This window comes from Notothenia rossii, assembly GCF_949606895.1.
Source record: "Notothenia rossii genome assembly, chromosome: 6".
Classification (NCBI taxonomy): domain Eukaryota; kingdom Metazoa; phylum Chordata; class Actinopteri; order Perciformes; family Nototheniidae; genus Notothenia; species Notothenia rossii.
In genome coordinates, this window is record NC_136909.1 from 61091599 (window position 1) to 61106501 (window position 14903).

Consider the following 14903-nt stretch of genomic DNA (forward strand, 5'->3'; position numbering starts at 1 on the left):
TTGTATAGCAGGCTTTCAGTGGTCCTGTCACCACAGCTACACAAGCTGAATAAGCTGGTCTGCATGTTCCAAGGCCCGGTGACTTTGGGATGGTAACAGCGGTTGTATTTGAACGGTGTATCCGCGGAGACAACCATTGCTAAGCTCTACTGAGAGATCCCTTCATTGCCCCTTGGGGTCTGTGGACTGAATGGCTGATCTGAGCAGCACACAGCTAGAGTGTTACAAGGTTACACACAGCATTGGTGGATGTGTTATACTGTTTCTTGTTGCCGAATACAAAGTGGAAGACGGGCTGTGTTTTCAACAAGCAACAGATTTACTGATTCTAGCACTGACTGGTATAATGAGGTGCATGGTTCCCAAGTGCCCTTCTAGTGCTTCTAGTAAATGCTTCATCTATTATAATTATTATCAATGAAACTTAGCATCATTACATTACTAAAATATTTTTTTTCATTACTCAAGTCACTGAAAACTCAACTCACAAACCTGCTTACATTTGTGAAACCGCAAATGGTTCCCAATTGTCAGATAGTGTTTTGTATGTGCTTCAAGTGCTGTTTGTATTTGTGGTGCCTGTCCATGTGCATCAGAGAAAAATATATTTTTTAATGCTTTTTAAGGTTTTATTTTAGATTTGTCATCATTTTGTGCTGCTAAAATCTGAACTTTCCTGCAGAAAATAATATAACTTCCTGTTCTGCGTGAGTCACAGCAGAGCAGGCTGGTGTATTATGTACTTAGTCAGTGTTGAAATGCTAACGACAACATTTAGACTTGTTCTTTCACAGCTCTGCACTGCTGTAACATTGCACGGAGAATAATGGTTCCTGCACAAACATAATATGTACATTACATAAACACACACGGTAATACAAACAGATCCTTAGCTTCTTTTTCTTTCAACTCAGGTGATTCATGAGCCGTGGAATGGCGTGACAGGAATGCGCTGATCCCTCGGCACTCTGCTGCCTGTCTCTCCAGCTCCACTGAGTAAATAACTGCGGGGAGGGAGGGAAAACGGACTGCTGAATGAATAAAAGGACAAAAGGATGAATGAATTGCGGAATTAATGAATGACACAAGTCCAATAATGTCACTATCTAGCTGTAGCCAGGCGCGTTCGTTGCAAGGCATGGTGCGGGCAGACAACAAAAGGGTGACCACAACAGTTAGAGTAAAGGCAAAAACACACACGTTCAGATTGTTGTTAAGTTGGGGTGTGTTGGCCAATAAATGGATGGAGCCTTGCCTGTAGGTTTTGGGGTTTACTCTGGGGTTAGCGCAGGGATGGGGATTTGGAACATTATTTCAAAACGACGGTATAAACACAGATAGATTAAAATCAAGATTCTGTAAAGTCTGGTTTCTCTTAAAGGTCACCTATCATGCCATGTTTTATAATAGCAGGGGTCTCAGATATATAATAAATATTTAAAAAATGCCTATGAAGTGTTTTGCTCAAAATACCAAATGGATCACTCACTCTAGCCATTCCTCATATCCCTGTATCAGCGTTTCCGCCAGGGGGGCGTCTTGCCATCATTTTGAGCCGAGGGCATCAAAAAATTAAAATAATTCGAGAGAAGATCGAGAGTTTTAAATCGCTTGAAATTACGAAAAGGACAAGGACATCCGTCAGTTGGAGGGGCAAAGGAGTCTGGTGGGATTCTTTTTGCCACCGGCAAAGCGTGGTCCTGTGACGGAAAGTGTACTGCCGCCGAGCCTTGACGGGGGGGGTGCTAGTGGAGCACGCGCGTGAACTGCGGCGGCGAAAACTGAGGCTCCGTTGTGAACTGTGGTCAAATGAAGAGCCGTTTAGGAGCCGAAAGAAAGAGACTCTTCTAATGGCGCTTTTCCACTGCAGGGCCTCGCTCGGCTTAGTACGGTATGGCTAGGCTAAATTAGGCCAGGCTCCATTTATGCTGCGTTTCCATTACAGTTTAGGAGCTGCGGTAGTAACTATAGTAATGCAGTGTAGGCGGAGCCGTGACGTCATCTTCAATTCGAAACACAAAAACAACATCAGCCGTTAGCTGTTAGCCCTCAGAGCTCACAGCTCCTCATATCTGTTCAGAAACTAGACAAAAGTTAAACAAGAACAAACCACAGACTGTCTGTCATGGCGAATACAGTCGCTGGTTTATTTATGTCTGTAAGCCGTTGTTGTGAGTGTGGACGGTCGGAGCATATACAACGTTAGCTTAGCCAATCTCCATTCAGAAAACACACATTTTAAAAGGTTTTTCGCCTGCCGTCTGTCTGCAGATTTGTCAAAGCATTAATTCATGGTTTTACTAACCGGTATCAGTATGTTCTCCATTCTCCATTCCCTACTGAGCTACTGGCTGTGTATGAAGTGCAATCATTGGTCAAACAGTTCTCACTTTATGTCTTAATGCCTAAACTAGCACTGAAAAATGTCATCCTAATCGCAATATGGCCTTCCACAATATTTGTCAATATTTTTGAAAGATTATTTTCGATAAAAAAAAATTCTTCACTTTTCAACATTAACTAGATTTTCTGAAAGATGAACATACTTTTGTCAAATAAATGTACTTGAAAAGTCACCCCATACTAAAAGAATTACTCAAACTTTTAAAATGATCTAAAGAAAATGTTTTAAATTGAACATTGTGCAGTGAATCTATTACTATACAGTATTGTTGTTATTTAAATGTATTTTTAACTGATTAACAATAATAGCAATGCAAATGTTATCATTGCATCAAATCAAATTGGTATTCAAATATCTGTTGAGTTAACTTTATGATTTGAGGGACGGTGCAAAGTCATTGTTAATAAAACAATACTGAATAAATACATCTTATTTAAACTAGTCACTCATAAGGGTAGCATTTTCTTCACTGGTTGCAAAAAGATTTTCGATTGTATAAAAGTCTATGAGCAAATGTGCCCACTTATAACTAGATTATTTTACCTGAGTAAACATTTCCCTTCTCAGTTTATGGTCCCAATCCTACATTTTGAGTCCACTCCATTGCTGCATGATGTTAAAATACTTAATGATGGTCCTATTTAAGGTATATTGAAGATAAATCCCGGTTCACTTTAGGATGAGAATACGTTGTGACTTGAAGGCAACATGTTAACCTACTCGTTGACCTGTGTCAACGAGTAGTGCAGAATTCCTTCATCACTGCGCACCATTTCGGATGAATTTCCTATGTTGAATTTGGTGTGATATGCTTGAAAGTCCCTGTGTTGACTGAAGAACATTTTTACAGCTTAAATGCCCTGCTGATACTCCTGTAATCATGGCACTCAGGGTTGAAAGTGTGTGTTGTGGGGTGGAGTCGGGGAGCAGCCTCTGGCACGAGGCACCTGTTGGGTCCGCTGTGTTTCTGTCTGTGGCCCGCTCCGACACATCCCTCCAGTACCATGGCTCACAGCCCATCATATTCTCTTTAACCACCAATGACGCACATGCAGCTGCTGCCAACACTTAATAGAGGCTTTTCATATTTTCACCCTTGTTTATGTCTTTCATTTTTACCTGTTCCATTAATATAGCAGTTTACTGCTGCTTTTTAAGTGTTAGCTCAGGGTGTTTGTACATGCTTACAGTGTTTGAAAGGGCACCATTAAACATCTAATGCCTATGTTGCGTGCCTCACTCCGACAAACAAGCCTCCCTGTGTTCCCTGAAAAGCCTTTGGTTATCAACCTTAAGACGTCAATAGTTTCTTAACAGTTAGTATTATAAACAATTAAGGGACCCACTTATGTAAACAGACAATGTTGCTATTTGTCAGGCACAAACAGCCTGTGAAGATTGATTAAAATCAGCACCTGTCAGAAATCGGCTTGTAAAAACGCTTGTTGAGACAGGGTTTTGATTGATCTGGAAAAAACTCCTTAGCTGAGGGGTTTTTATTCCACCTCACAAGTTGAAGATGGAACTCAGGCCATTATCTTCTGACTAAAGGGTGCTGGCATCATTGACGCTATTTTATTCATGCTACCTGAAGATGCTCTCATGTTGCTGATAGCAGGATGGAGACAGCCTGGCTCAGTGTTACGTGTTATTGAGTTAATTTAACTGCAAATGCTTACTGCAAACTGAAGGTACACCTTTCCATTTCCTGAAACGTGGTCATCTGTGTTTGTTTTATGCTTTCAGGTATATGACCGCACTGACAGACTCTGATGATGAAGAAGAGCCCAGTGATGCAGAACAGAGCGATGAAGAACAACCCGTAGACACGCTCTGTGTTCTTCTGGAGAGGATCGAGCTTTTGCACCAGGGTACAGACTCTGAAAAAAGAGAAAGTCTACAACTCCTTCTGGAGAACAGAGATGAGGTTTGTTGAAGTTGATGCTGAGTCCTGCATACATTTCATATATAGATGTATTCGTAGCTAAATAGAGTGGTGCAGTGAGGACGTTTTTTTTTGTAGATCAAACCTGAAGTTTGCATTGCAAGGGTTCCTTTTGCTTTTTCAATTGGATATTGGTTTTTAAAATAGGATCTGTGACAAACAAACGTTTTATAATAATTTTGTTTAGCTGAATAGTCTCCACATATTAATGTCACTTTATGATTTTGAAGTTTAAATGTAGTCGCCAGAATTAAAGCTACCTGCTATAAACAAACTACATCATGTAAGCCTGACTGATCACCTCCATTGCTAAGAGAAAGTCAGTTAACATGGTGACGTTTTCTAGTCTCATTTAGACACTTGTAGCAACCACTGTATTTCATATACATACAAGCTTTGGAAACTCACAAGTCGGGTATTTATTGGAGTTTCCTATGTCGTACAACAACATTGGACCATTTCCTAGCTCTTATTAATCCCAGAACTCATTCATTCAAGATCATTTTGACTTTGAGGCAAGGGATCTGGAAGACTTTAAGTATTGATGATGAATATCCGCGTTTTAGGACCCATTCGTACTCCACTATATATGTACTGATAGTCACATTTCTTAATGATTCTTGATTTTTTTTTTTTTTTTAAGAAAACAAAACCGTAAACTTGTGTTTACCAAATAACAGTTTTTTATTTTGAGTCCTAACATAAATCACATTGAACAACTATTGACTTCAAGACCAGGAGCCAGGAAGTTGTTAAATGCTAACTCATATCTGGGCTTTAGGACTCGTTCCTGCACCACAACAGTGTGTATAACACTTTGATGTTCTTCTGCAGTTTGGACAGAACTCATTATTTCTCTGGCGGCTGATCCGAGCGTACTGTGATGTCCATGATGTCAGCTCCACTCTGGAGGAGAAGAAGACCCATGCAGAAACTGGTAATCTACTGAACCATATGATGCACCTCATTCACCAAGCATACCACTCTAGATTGGAGTTACTATAACATCATAACCAAAGCTGGTGTATACTGTATTTCATCTGGTTAATGCAAATATAATGCAAATCTATATTCCTCCAGTCAGACATTTGCAGTAATTACAGAAACATCTTTGGTTGTAAATCCATCCCAGTGGGCTCCATGCAGCAACATTCTCTTATTTGTACTTATATCAAGTCAAATACAGCTGCACCAAACATTCTTCATCCAAATCTCTTCTTACCCAGGTGTGCTGAATGATGACTCTCACATGATCATACATTGAAGTTGTGTGTGGCTAGTTGTTTATTATTGCCATAGGTAATGCCCCCCTAAACAATTACAATTAATAGGGACAGGTGTTGTGGTGCATGCAAATATTCTGGCACATGCATTGGAATTTGAAAAAAAACAAACCAATAAAAGGCTTTGAGAAGAAAGAATTCAGCAGTAGTGATCTCACTTTACTGTAAAAAAAGAAAACGTTGATAACATGGGATTTTCCAGAGCGTAAGTACTAGCATTAAAAGATGTCATATGAAAACTATTAAAAAGCTGAACTCACGCAATAACTTCCTGCAAGGTGTTGATTGAGATCACTGAACCAATCGTTTTTTCCTACCCCATGAAAGTAGTAATCGAATCTTTACAGTAACTCTATAGACCAGGGGTTCCCAAACTTTTTCAGCATGAGACCCAAAACAGAAATGTTGTGGTCCTAAGGGAACCAAGCTCAAAAAATGTCATGATTTTCCATAATATCTACAGTTATAAACAAAGAATGCAACACACCATGAATTCAAAATGTAAATGAAAATATTTATTTAATTATAAAAGTGCATCGCAGCAATTAGGTTTCTCACCATAACAACCTTCCCTTTGAGCTTGCCCAGAAAAAATAAGGATCAAAGCAGAAAGACGAAACATGGGACGTGCAGTCAAGTATATACAGTATAAATCAAATTTCAATTATACAATTATCAAAAGTGCAATATTAAGTTTGTCGCTAGCTCAAAAACTATGTACACACCATTTTAAACTACGGTATTTTAAATGAACAAAGAACAAACATGTCGTAAACAGAAAGGGACAAAACACCAACTGAAGTGCAGTCAAGTGTATACAGTACATCACAGGTGAAACCACATTTAAATTATCAGAAGTGCAACATTAAGTTTGTCACTAGATCAAAAACTATGTACACACATTTTTTAAACACTTTTAAATGAACAGAGCTGTTTTAAAACACTCTGAGAGACAAATAAACTTCAACACTTGGCAACTGATTAACTTTTTTTTTGTGGAGGCTGACTTGATAGGATGCCCTCAGTACCCCTCTGTTCCCTTTGAATGCCAGAAAATAACAGAGAAGATATTATCATTAACATTGCTGGGTTATTGGGTGATTTTTAATACCAGCCGGCGTACGCTATTTAACCAATGTGGACCTGGCAACCGCATCAATTAGACCCTCCAGAAAAATTTACCGCATAATCAGCAAAATGGCGCAGCTTTTTAAAAGGCCACATATTTATCAAAAGGCCGCATAATCCCCGCATTTTTCCACACAAAGTTGAGAAGAACAAAAAATGAACTCGTCTTGACGTGAAGTAGTGATGATGATGACGTGACGTCATCAGCTCGCGCATCACAGAAGGTAAACAACACCGTAGAGTGAACGTGTGGAACTCACACGAAAGAGAAAACACCAAGATGAAAAAATCTGATCCATCTCATTTACCGACGAACATTTCTGCTAAAGACCGGGCAGAGCAGTACCCCGATGTCTTTCACGAAAGTGGGGGGAAACTATTCTGCACCCCGTGCAACTGTGTGTTGGAGCATAAGTCTTAGAGAAAGTCGACGGTGACCCACTTTGATTCATTCAAACATTCGAAAATGCTTTCTGCTGCTGCGGACAAGAAAGCCAAACAACTCACGTTCACCGAGGCATAAACCTCCAAAACCTTTTCGAGGGCTACAAGAAACTAAGTGAGTAGCCTACACGATTGAAGCTGGTCAGATAACGAACGAGTAAATGAAAACAGAATGGTGTGTGTGTGTGTGTGTGTGTGTGTGTGTGTGTGTGTGTGTGTGTGTGTGTGTGTGTGTGTGTGTGTGTGTGTGTGTGTGTGTGTGTGTGTGTGTGTGTGTGTGTGTGTGTGTGTGTGTGTGTGTGTGTGTGTGTGTGTGTGTGTGTGTGTGTGTGTGTGTGTGTGTGTGTGTGTGTGTGTGTGTGTGTGTGTGTGTGTGTGTGTGTGTGTGTGTGTGTGCGTGCTATTAAAATAGCCCAATTGCTTTTAGAATAAATAAACATTGAAACGGGTTTAACGTTAGTGGCAGGTTGTGTGTGAGAGAGAATAAATAAGACAGCCCAATATTTAAAAAACAAAATCTATTCTTTTTCGCAACTTCCCGCAATTTCACCGCATAAAATCACATAAAAACCCTGCATGTTTAAATCGCATAATCAAGGATTTTTGCCCGCGTTTTCCTGGAGGGTCTAATTTATAGCGCATTACATTACATGTTACTTGTTAGACGCTTTTATCCAAAGCAACTTACATACTCAATACTATGGGGAATCCCCACAGAGGGATTTTGTTGCACAAAAGATCCAAGCGCGCACAGAAGAAATCTGAGGGCAGACATTTCACGAGTGCACAGAAACAGCCTGAGTGCGAGGAGAAGGTTTTAAACTGGAACACAGGAGATCTGTAAGCAGAAATATATCTGAGTACAAGCGTACAGTTTGAGCAGAAGCAGAGCAAATCTAAGCGCAAGCAGGCACTATTTGAGTGTGAGGACAGGGTTTGAGGGAAAGAAATACATATTCTCAACGTGAAATCAATAAAGTATGCTCTCAAATTTAAAGACCACGCTCTTGAATAAAGATAGGAATACATATGGGGGTTATTCCCTATGTGCATCCCACTGCAGCAGTCACGTCCGTGCGGCTGATACTTTCTCTCGCTTTCCTTCTCATACTGCCTGTGACTTTCCCTCTAATCTTCCAGTGGTTATTGTTTCTCTGTTTTTCTCCCGGCCATTTTAAAAACATTTCAGGCTAGTAAAAGTTGAAACACCGCTCTGTGCCGCTGCAGAATGTAGTGGACTCGCAGGAGCGAGTAAGGAAGCGTGAGAGCGCGCAGCTGGCGGTCCGCTCCGGGGTTCAGTCTGCATTTCATCCAACTTTGCATTAACGAAACAATTTCACAACAGACCCTGACAAACTCACAAAAACACAAAACAAATGATTAAAATGAGTGACTTACTTTTCCGCCGTCAAAACACTGCTTCTTGAAAGACTCTTCTTTGCAGATGAAAAAATGCTTCGATTTGTCCCGATGCAGAGGATCGTGTTTTGTTTGGAGATGCCGGTCCAATTTATTCATTTTCAAGCTTTCGTTACTGAGCACCTCTCCACATAAAACACACTGAGGCCGCTCCTCTCCATTTCTAACAGCTTTTGTGAAGCCAACGTTTAAAAACTCCTCTTTGTATCTTCTTTTTGCCATCATGTACGATCGGGATGAATCAACAGACAATAAAAAGACAGCGCGAAAACTTTCGCGGGGGACGCGTCAGAGCTGATACAAATACAATCTTTTATTTTTAGTTTATTTGTATTTAGAAAATTAAATCATTCAATATACAATGCTATATTGCATAATTTCATTTTCAAAATAAAATACAAAAATTATAAAAAACATTATTTGCAACGCAGCCATCAGCTCTGACGCTGTGTGTGTGTAGCAATGCATTTAACTGGCGACCCAATCAAAATGGGTCGCGACCCTGAGTTTGGGAAAGGGTGCTATAGACATATTAGAATCTAAATATGACGATATGATATTGAAGCATGTCACATGCGGTACTAGCCTTAAGAAGCGTAAGTGTTACAGTGAGGTTACGGAAGTTAACAAAGGAATCCAATGGAGGCGTTTCAGGCAGGCGTAGGGGGGGGGGGGGAGGGGGGAGTGTGTGGGAGAGAAACACCCTTTAAATGCACAAGAACCTATAAAACACACTACAGGAAAGGGAAAATCCAAAAACCATAATAGGGCCCCTTTAAACATTTGGAAAATGTATTATTTGTTGCTATTCACATTGTAGCACAATGCACACAGTTGATTGAATATTCATCTGTCATGGCTGAAAATGTATACTATACAGACAGATTTTTTTTTAGCCTAGGCTTAAGTTGCCTTTACATTATATGCAATAATTGTTTTGCACACCTCGAGGTTTTGCACAGAGCCTTGCTGTGAAAACGGCTAGCCAAGTTTTGTTTCTATGGTTATACTCCTTGCTAGCTTGCGCCACTTCATACAACTGTCATCTGATTGATTAAGCTTTGAAAGGTCAGTGGTAAACAAGGTCAAAGATGAAATAATTTTGAACTTTTAGGGCAGGGCTCAGCAACAATTTGCGTGACACAGAGGAACACAACGGTAACGTTAGCAAAGAGCCGTTTCACCGCGTTTCATGTGGATGCAGCTTGACTTAGGTTATGCACTCAACACGATCTCCCAAATGCTCTTTAAAAACAGAGTAGGACTTTCCAGGTTTCTCTTGTATTACACTAAGACTTTGTTCCGTGTACCATTGTGCTTTTTACTTTGATCTCAAACATAGGCTGTTTTGTTATTCTGCTAAAGTTCAGACTGGACTGACTTGTTTCTCTGTAAATCTTTATCACCAATGTGCCTCTAATCAGAGCTGGCCAGGTGCTTCCTGTCACACCTTTGTCAAAGTTAGAGAAGGGGATATTTAAAGCATCAGCTAATCATATTTGACATTCACTGAGATATTAATAGAGCTGCTAGAATGTTCGACTTTCCACTGAGTGGTGAATGATTTAAAACAGAGCTCTATTCTTGGACGTATCACTTTTGTTTTCATTGCTTTAATCCAGTGCCGGCCTTTATTAACGTACATCCTGTTTTCTTTTCTCAATAATAAAAAACCCTCTTGTGTCATTTGAGAATGTTGGTTTTGTTTTGGAGCATCTTCATCTAAAGTATCCCTATCTCTTCTTTGCTCTTAGGGAAGAGAGTTGGTGAGGAGGCAGTGTCCCTGAACCCTACATGTGCTGAAATTCATCAGTGGTACGTTTGACTTGTTTCCTTCCTTTACACATTCAAAAGCTACTTTTTGTTCCGTTCAATAAAGTCTTTAGAGCTTCAGTTTCAAAGGCTAACCAATCAACAACACTTGATACAGTTTTATGGCATGTGACTTGCTTTCATTGAGCGTGGTTGGATCCAAAGTGTTTCAGTTAATTCTACGAGACAGAATGAAAGCATAAACACAGGTACTTTCCCCAGATGAGAGGTGATGAGGGGGCTGTGCCTTTGAGTGACGTCTCGGGCCCCGGAGCTACCATTCCTCTGTGTTTACTCAGGCACTTCTTTGGTTAGTTTAGCAAGAACTTCTTAGAAAAAAACACCGGGTAAAACACAGACTGAATTTAATGTGAGTGTTATCAGTTCACCAAACGAGCAACCTCAGGGATTTTAGCCTTTGCAGAGGTTTTACATGCACAAAAACCTATAGAACACACTAAAGGGAAGGGAAAACTACCAAGAGCATAATAGGGCATCAAACGAGATAATAGAGCTGGTTATGCATTAGGGCGGGACTAGCTTGTGATTGGCAGGTTGATGCCATGTTTTGCTCGTGTTTGGTTAATCACATTATTCCACAGTAACTCTGGAATAGTGAGATACATTTTCCCGTACTGCAGTTGCTGTTCTATGTTGGTGGTGAGAGGATGAGCTGCACATATTTACTGCTGCACATATTTAGTGCCCGGGATAACGCTGGTGATACTTGTGGTGTGATGAGGTGGATTTGTGTGTAACAACATTTGTCTGAATTTCCTGTTTTGCGTTCTTGGCTGTGGTCTATTGTTTGACAAAGAAATACATTTAAAAAAACAAAGCAACTTAGTGGACATTTCAGTATGACTAATAATTCTCCCTCCGAATGGTCCTTAGTATAACATTAAGTTCAGGGGAATTCTGTTGCCGTAGGTGATTCTCAGACAAAAGGAAATTGGGAGAACCTCACCCCCCTCCGCCCTGCCTACCTCCCCTGTTAAAAATCCCCTTGCTTTTAATTAGTTGTGCAGAGTGGGCCTGATGGCATGGATCCCGTTTGTATTTGTAAAGGCCCCAGTGGTGCATTCCTCATCTGGAACATCGCTCATGTCAAAACTTGACTCCTGATCATACATGGAATCCATGGCTGGAGTGGAGAGATGCAGATTGCACCAGATGCAGCTCTGAGATAAGCTTGCAAAAGTTGAGATTTGAAACCAACTGCAAAGTCTTCTTTATGCAGCTACAGCAAAAACACAAACACAAAGCTGTGCGCTTAACCTGCTTGTTTGTATAATGTGTTAACATTTGTTAACTGAATTAGTGTCCTGTGTAATTGAGATCATGAAGTTACTTTCTGTGTGTGTGTGTGTGTGTGTGTGTGTGTGTGTGTGTGTGTGTGTGTGTGTGTGTGTGTGTGTGTGTGTGTGTGTGTGTGTGTGTGTGTGTGTGTGTGTGTGTGTGTGTGTGTGTGTGTGTGTGTGTGTGTGTGTGTGTGTGTGTGTGTGTGTGTGTGTGTGTGTGTGTGTGTGTGTGTGTGTGTGTGTGTGTGTGAAGCAGATCCTAAATGCCTGCTTTAGCCAGCAGCCCAGCTTGCTGCGTTCGTTAGGGAATAATTAGCATTAGCTACTGCACATACCGCAGCACCCGAGACGTCAAGTGGAATAGAAGGCCGTGTTTGTTTAGTTAATTAAGAGCAACAGCTTTTAAAAAAAGCTTAATGCCTAATCCTATATCCACTAATGGAATGTGTAAGGTTCTTAAACCAAACAGTTACGCTGTCTAAATTGAATGGACAGGGCAAAGTAGGTAAAGCCTTTGAGAAGGGAGGAGGCAGGGAGTGGGGACGGTGCCAGGCAATGTTGCAAGGAAGTTTATGTGTGAGGTAACTGTTTACTTAGTGTACCGATGCCGTGAGAAAACTTGTCACCTGTGTTCCTGAATGCTGCCTGACTTGTCACGATTTGGCAGAGTTGTTTAGACGAGCTGCCACTCACTTCCTGCAATTCCACTCTAACTGCTTTACATAACCCAAGTGAATGGGTAGCTTTTTGAACCTTTGCATTGCGTTTTACAAGGATTAAAGTCTATTAAATTGTTGGAAGGGGTCCAAAAGGAATGCAGATTTCTTTTTTTCATTCGAAGGATCTACAACTGATTTGCAATTGATAGGTTATTGCATTTACCGGTAGTTTTTTATGTCTGTATCTCAAAATAACAAATGTTGTTTTAAGAGACATAGGCCTAATCCATTTATGTTTAATTTATGGAAATGTATTTACTTGTTTAACTCATTCAAATACTACTTTAATTTTAAGTAGTAAAACATTTTTTTTATATCAAGACAATGCCATCATTTATTTAAGATCACAAGAAATCATATAAATGTACTTTGTTTTTAGAGGAAAATGGAGGAAACTAAATGTTTTAGTCATTGCAGTTTGTTGTTTTTTGACATCCTAACTCTGTTGTTACCATATTTCATTTATGGAAAGTGCTTTAGTCATTTGTATTTATATACAGTAAGAAAAGAAATGATATCCTGTAAACCGCAGTGACAGATGTGAGTGAATCGCTGTGCCACTGTGAGAGGTGGTAATGGACCACTTAAGGACCTGTGTCCCCCAATGAATTTAAACCAAAACCTAAGAAAGCTTGTCCTCCCTTCAATAGCTTCTCCTACATTTCAATGACACAAGCAGTGTATACTTTGCACTTGTCTGTAACCCATAATTAAATGTGTGTTGGAGAAATTAGCTTTAGACTCGATTGTCTTGTTTGGGTAGGCGGAGCAGGTTCAGCGTGGCCTTCTGGTCCTTTGAAGTACCTTCCTTTATGGTAAGTGCTCCTGCAATAACCAGCCTGTGTATTGGGACTTACTTCTGTAAATATAGCCTTTACAGTCTATGAAAGAATCGGGGGGGGGACAAGAAGATGGTTGATCAACCATTATAACTTGTATTATAATTATTTCAGTAGTGGTAGTAGTAGCATGCCATTCTTTGCTAGTTAGCACCATAGACTTTGATGCTTTGTATCAAATAAGGTACTCCTTAAACTAGTTTTGAGTGCATCCCAATTCATTACTGATGCTTAATATGGCGAAATGCAGTGCACTGTGTATGCCCTGATAGTGGACTCATAACCGTTTAAAAAGTTAAGTGTGGTACGTTGGATGTGGGTTTCTTTCACTATTTATTCACTAAGTAACGTACCACTAGACCGGACAACCTAGAGTAGACCATAAGCTTGTTATTGACCTGTCAATCGTAAGCTTGCCCCCCCCCCCCCCCCCCCCCCAAAGCAGAAGTGATGAAGGATTGTCCCTACAACATTCATCTCTTCACAATAGATGACACATACTTTTTCACTCTGTCATACACCATCTCTGAACTTTTCCCTGGAGAAGTGGATGAGGACTCCTTTGAAGTTGTGTTGAGGCAGTCAAAGAGCACCAATGAAACAAATCAGTATCTCCACAGCTTTGCACACTTTATGCGTTTTCTTGCAACTTAAAAAAAAAATGACTCCATCAATAGACTCATGCAAATAATATTACGCAAGCTCACGGCGTACCTCCTAACTCCCCAGAAGAATGAAAATATGCAAAATGTGCAAAACATGTTGTTCCTACAAAAAAAGCACGAATTTCCCCGCAGGCTTCCAAAGAGGGAGACATTGTTAATTTCAATGCTCAACAAAGATCTTAAGTGATCATCCACACATATACAGGACTGTCTCAGAAAATTAGAATATTGTGATAAAGTTCTTTATTTTCTGTAATGCAATTAAAAAAACAAAAATGTCATACATTCTGGATTCATTACAAATCAACTGAAATATTGCAAGCCTTTTATTATTTTAATATTGCTGATTATGGCATACAGCTTAAGAAAACTCAAATATCCTATCTCTAAATATTAGAATATCATGAAAAAGTATACTAGTAGGGTGTTCAACGAATCACTTGAATCGTCTAATTAACTCGAAACACCTGCAAGGGTTTCCTGAGCCTTGGAAAACACTCAGCTTGGTTCAGTAAACTAAATCACAAGTATGGGGAAGACTGCTGATCTGACTGCTGTCCAGAGGACCGTCATTGACACCCTCCATCAGGAGGGTAAGACACAAAAAGAAATTTCTCAAAGAGCAAGCTGTTCACAGAGTGCAGTTTCAAAGCACATCCACAAAAAGTCTGTTGGAAGGGGGAAATGTGGCAGGAAACGCTGCACAACCAAGAGAGATGACCGCAGCCTTAACAGCATTGTGAAGAAGAGTCGCTTCCAGAATTTGGGGGAGCTTCAAAGACAGTGGACTGAAGCTGGAGTCCAGGTATCAAAAGTCACTGTTCACAGACGTGTCCGGGAAATGGGCTACAATAGCCGTATTCCCATGGTCAAGCCACTTCTGAACTCAAGACAACGGAAGAGGCGTCTGACTTGGGCTAAGGAAAAGAAGCACTGGACAGTTG

General features: G+C 40.3%; 1 protein-coding gene across 8 annotated transcripts in view; it reads left to right on the top strand.

Annotated features, from left to right (window-relative positions):
- Nucleotides 1–10736, top strand: part of rmdn2 (regulator of microtubule dynamics 2) — a 38103-nt gene extending 27367 nt beyond the window's left edge. For 3 of the 8 annotated variants that reach the window (XM_079691015.1, XM_079691017.1, XM_079691016.1), the window contains exons 3-5: nucleotides 4151–4331; nucleotides 5184–5286; nucleotides 10378–10731. In XM_079691015.1, the coding sequence (XP_079547141.1) occupies nucleotides 4151–4331; nucleotides 5184–5286; nucleotides 10378–10448 (355 nt within the window). In that variant the 3' untranslated portion in view covers nucleotides 10449–10731. Of the gene's footprint in view, nucleotides 1–4150; nucleotides 4332–5183; nucleotides 5287–10377 lie in introns of all 8 variants that reach the window. The other 5 variants (XM_079691013.1, XM_079691014.1, XM_079691011.1 and 2 more) reach the window with 4 other exon arrangements.
- Nucleotides 10737–14903: the final 4167 nt, after the last annotated feature.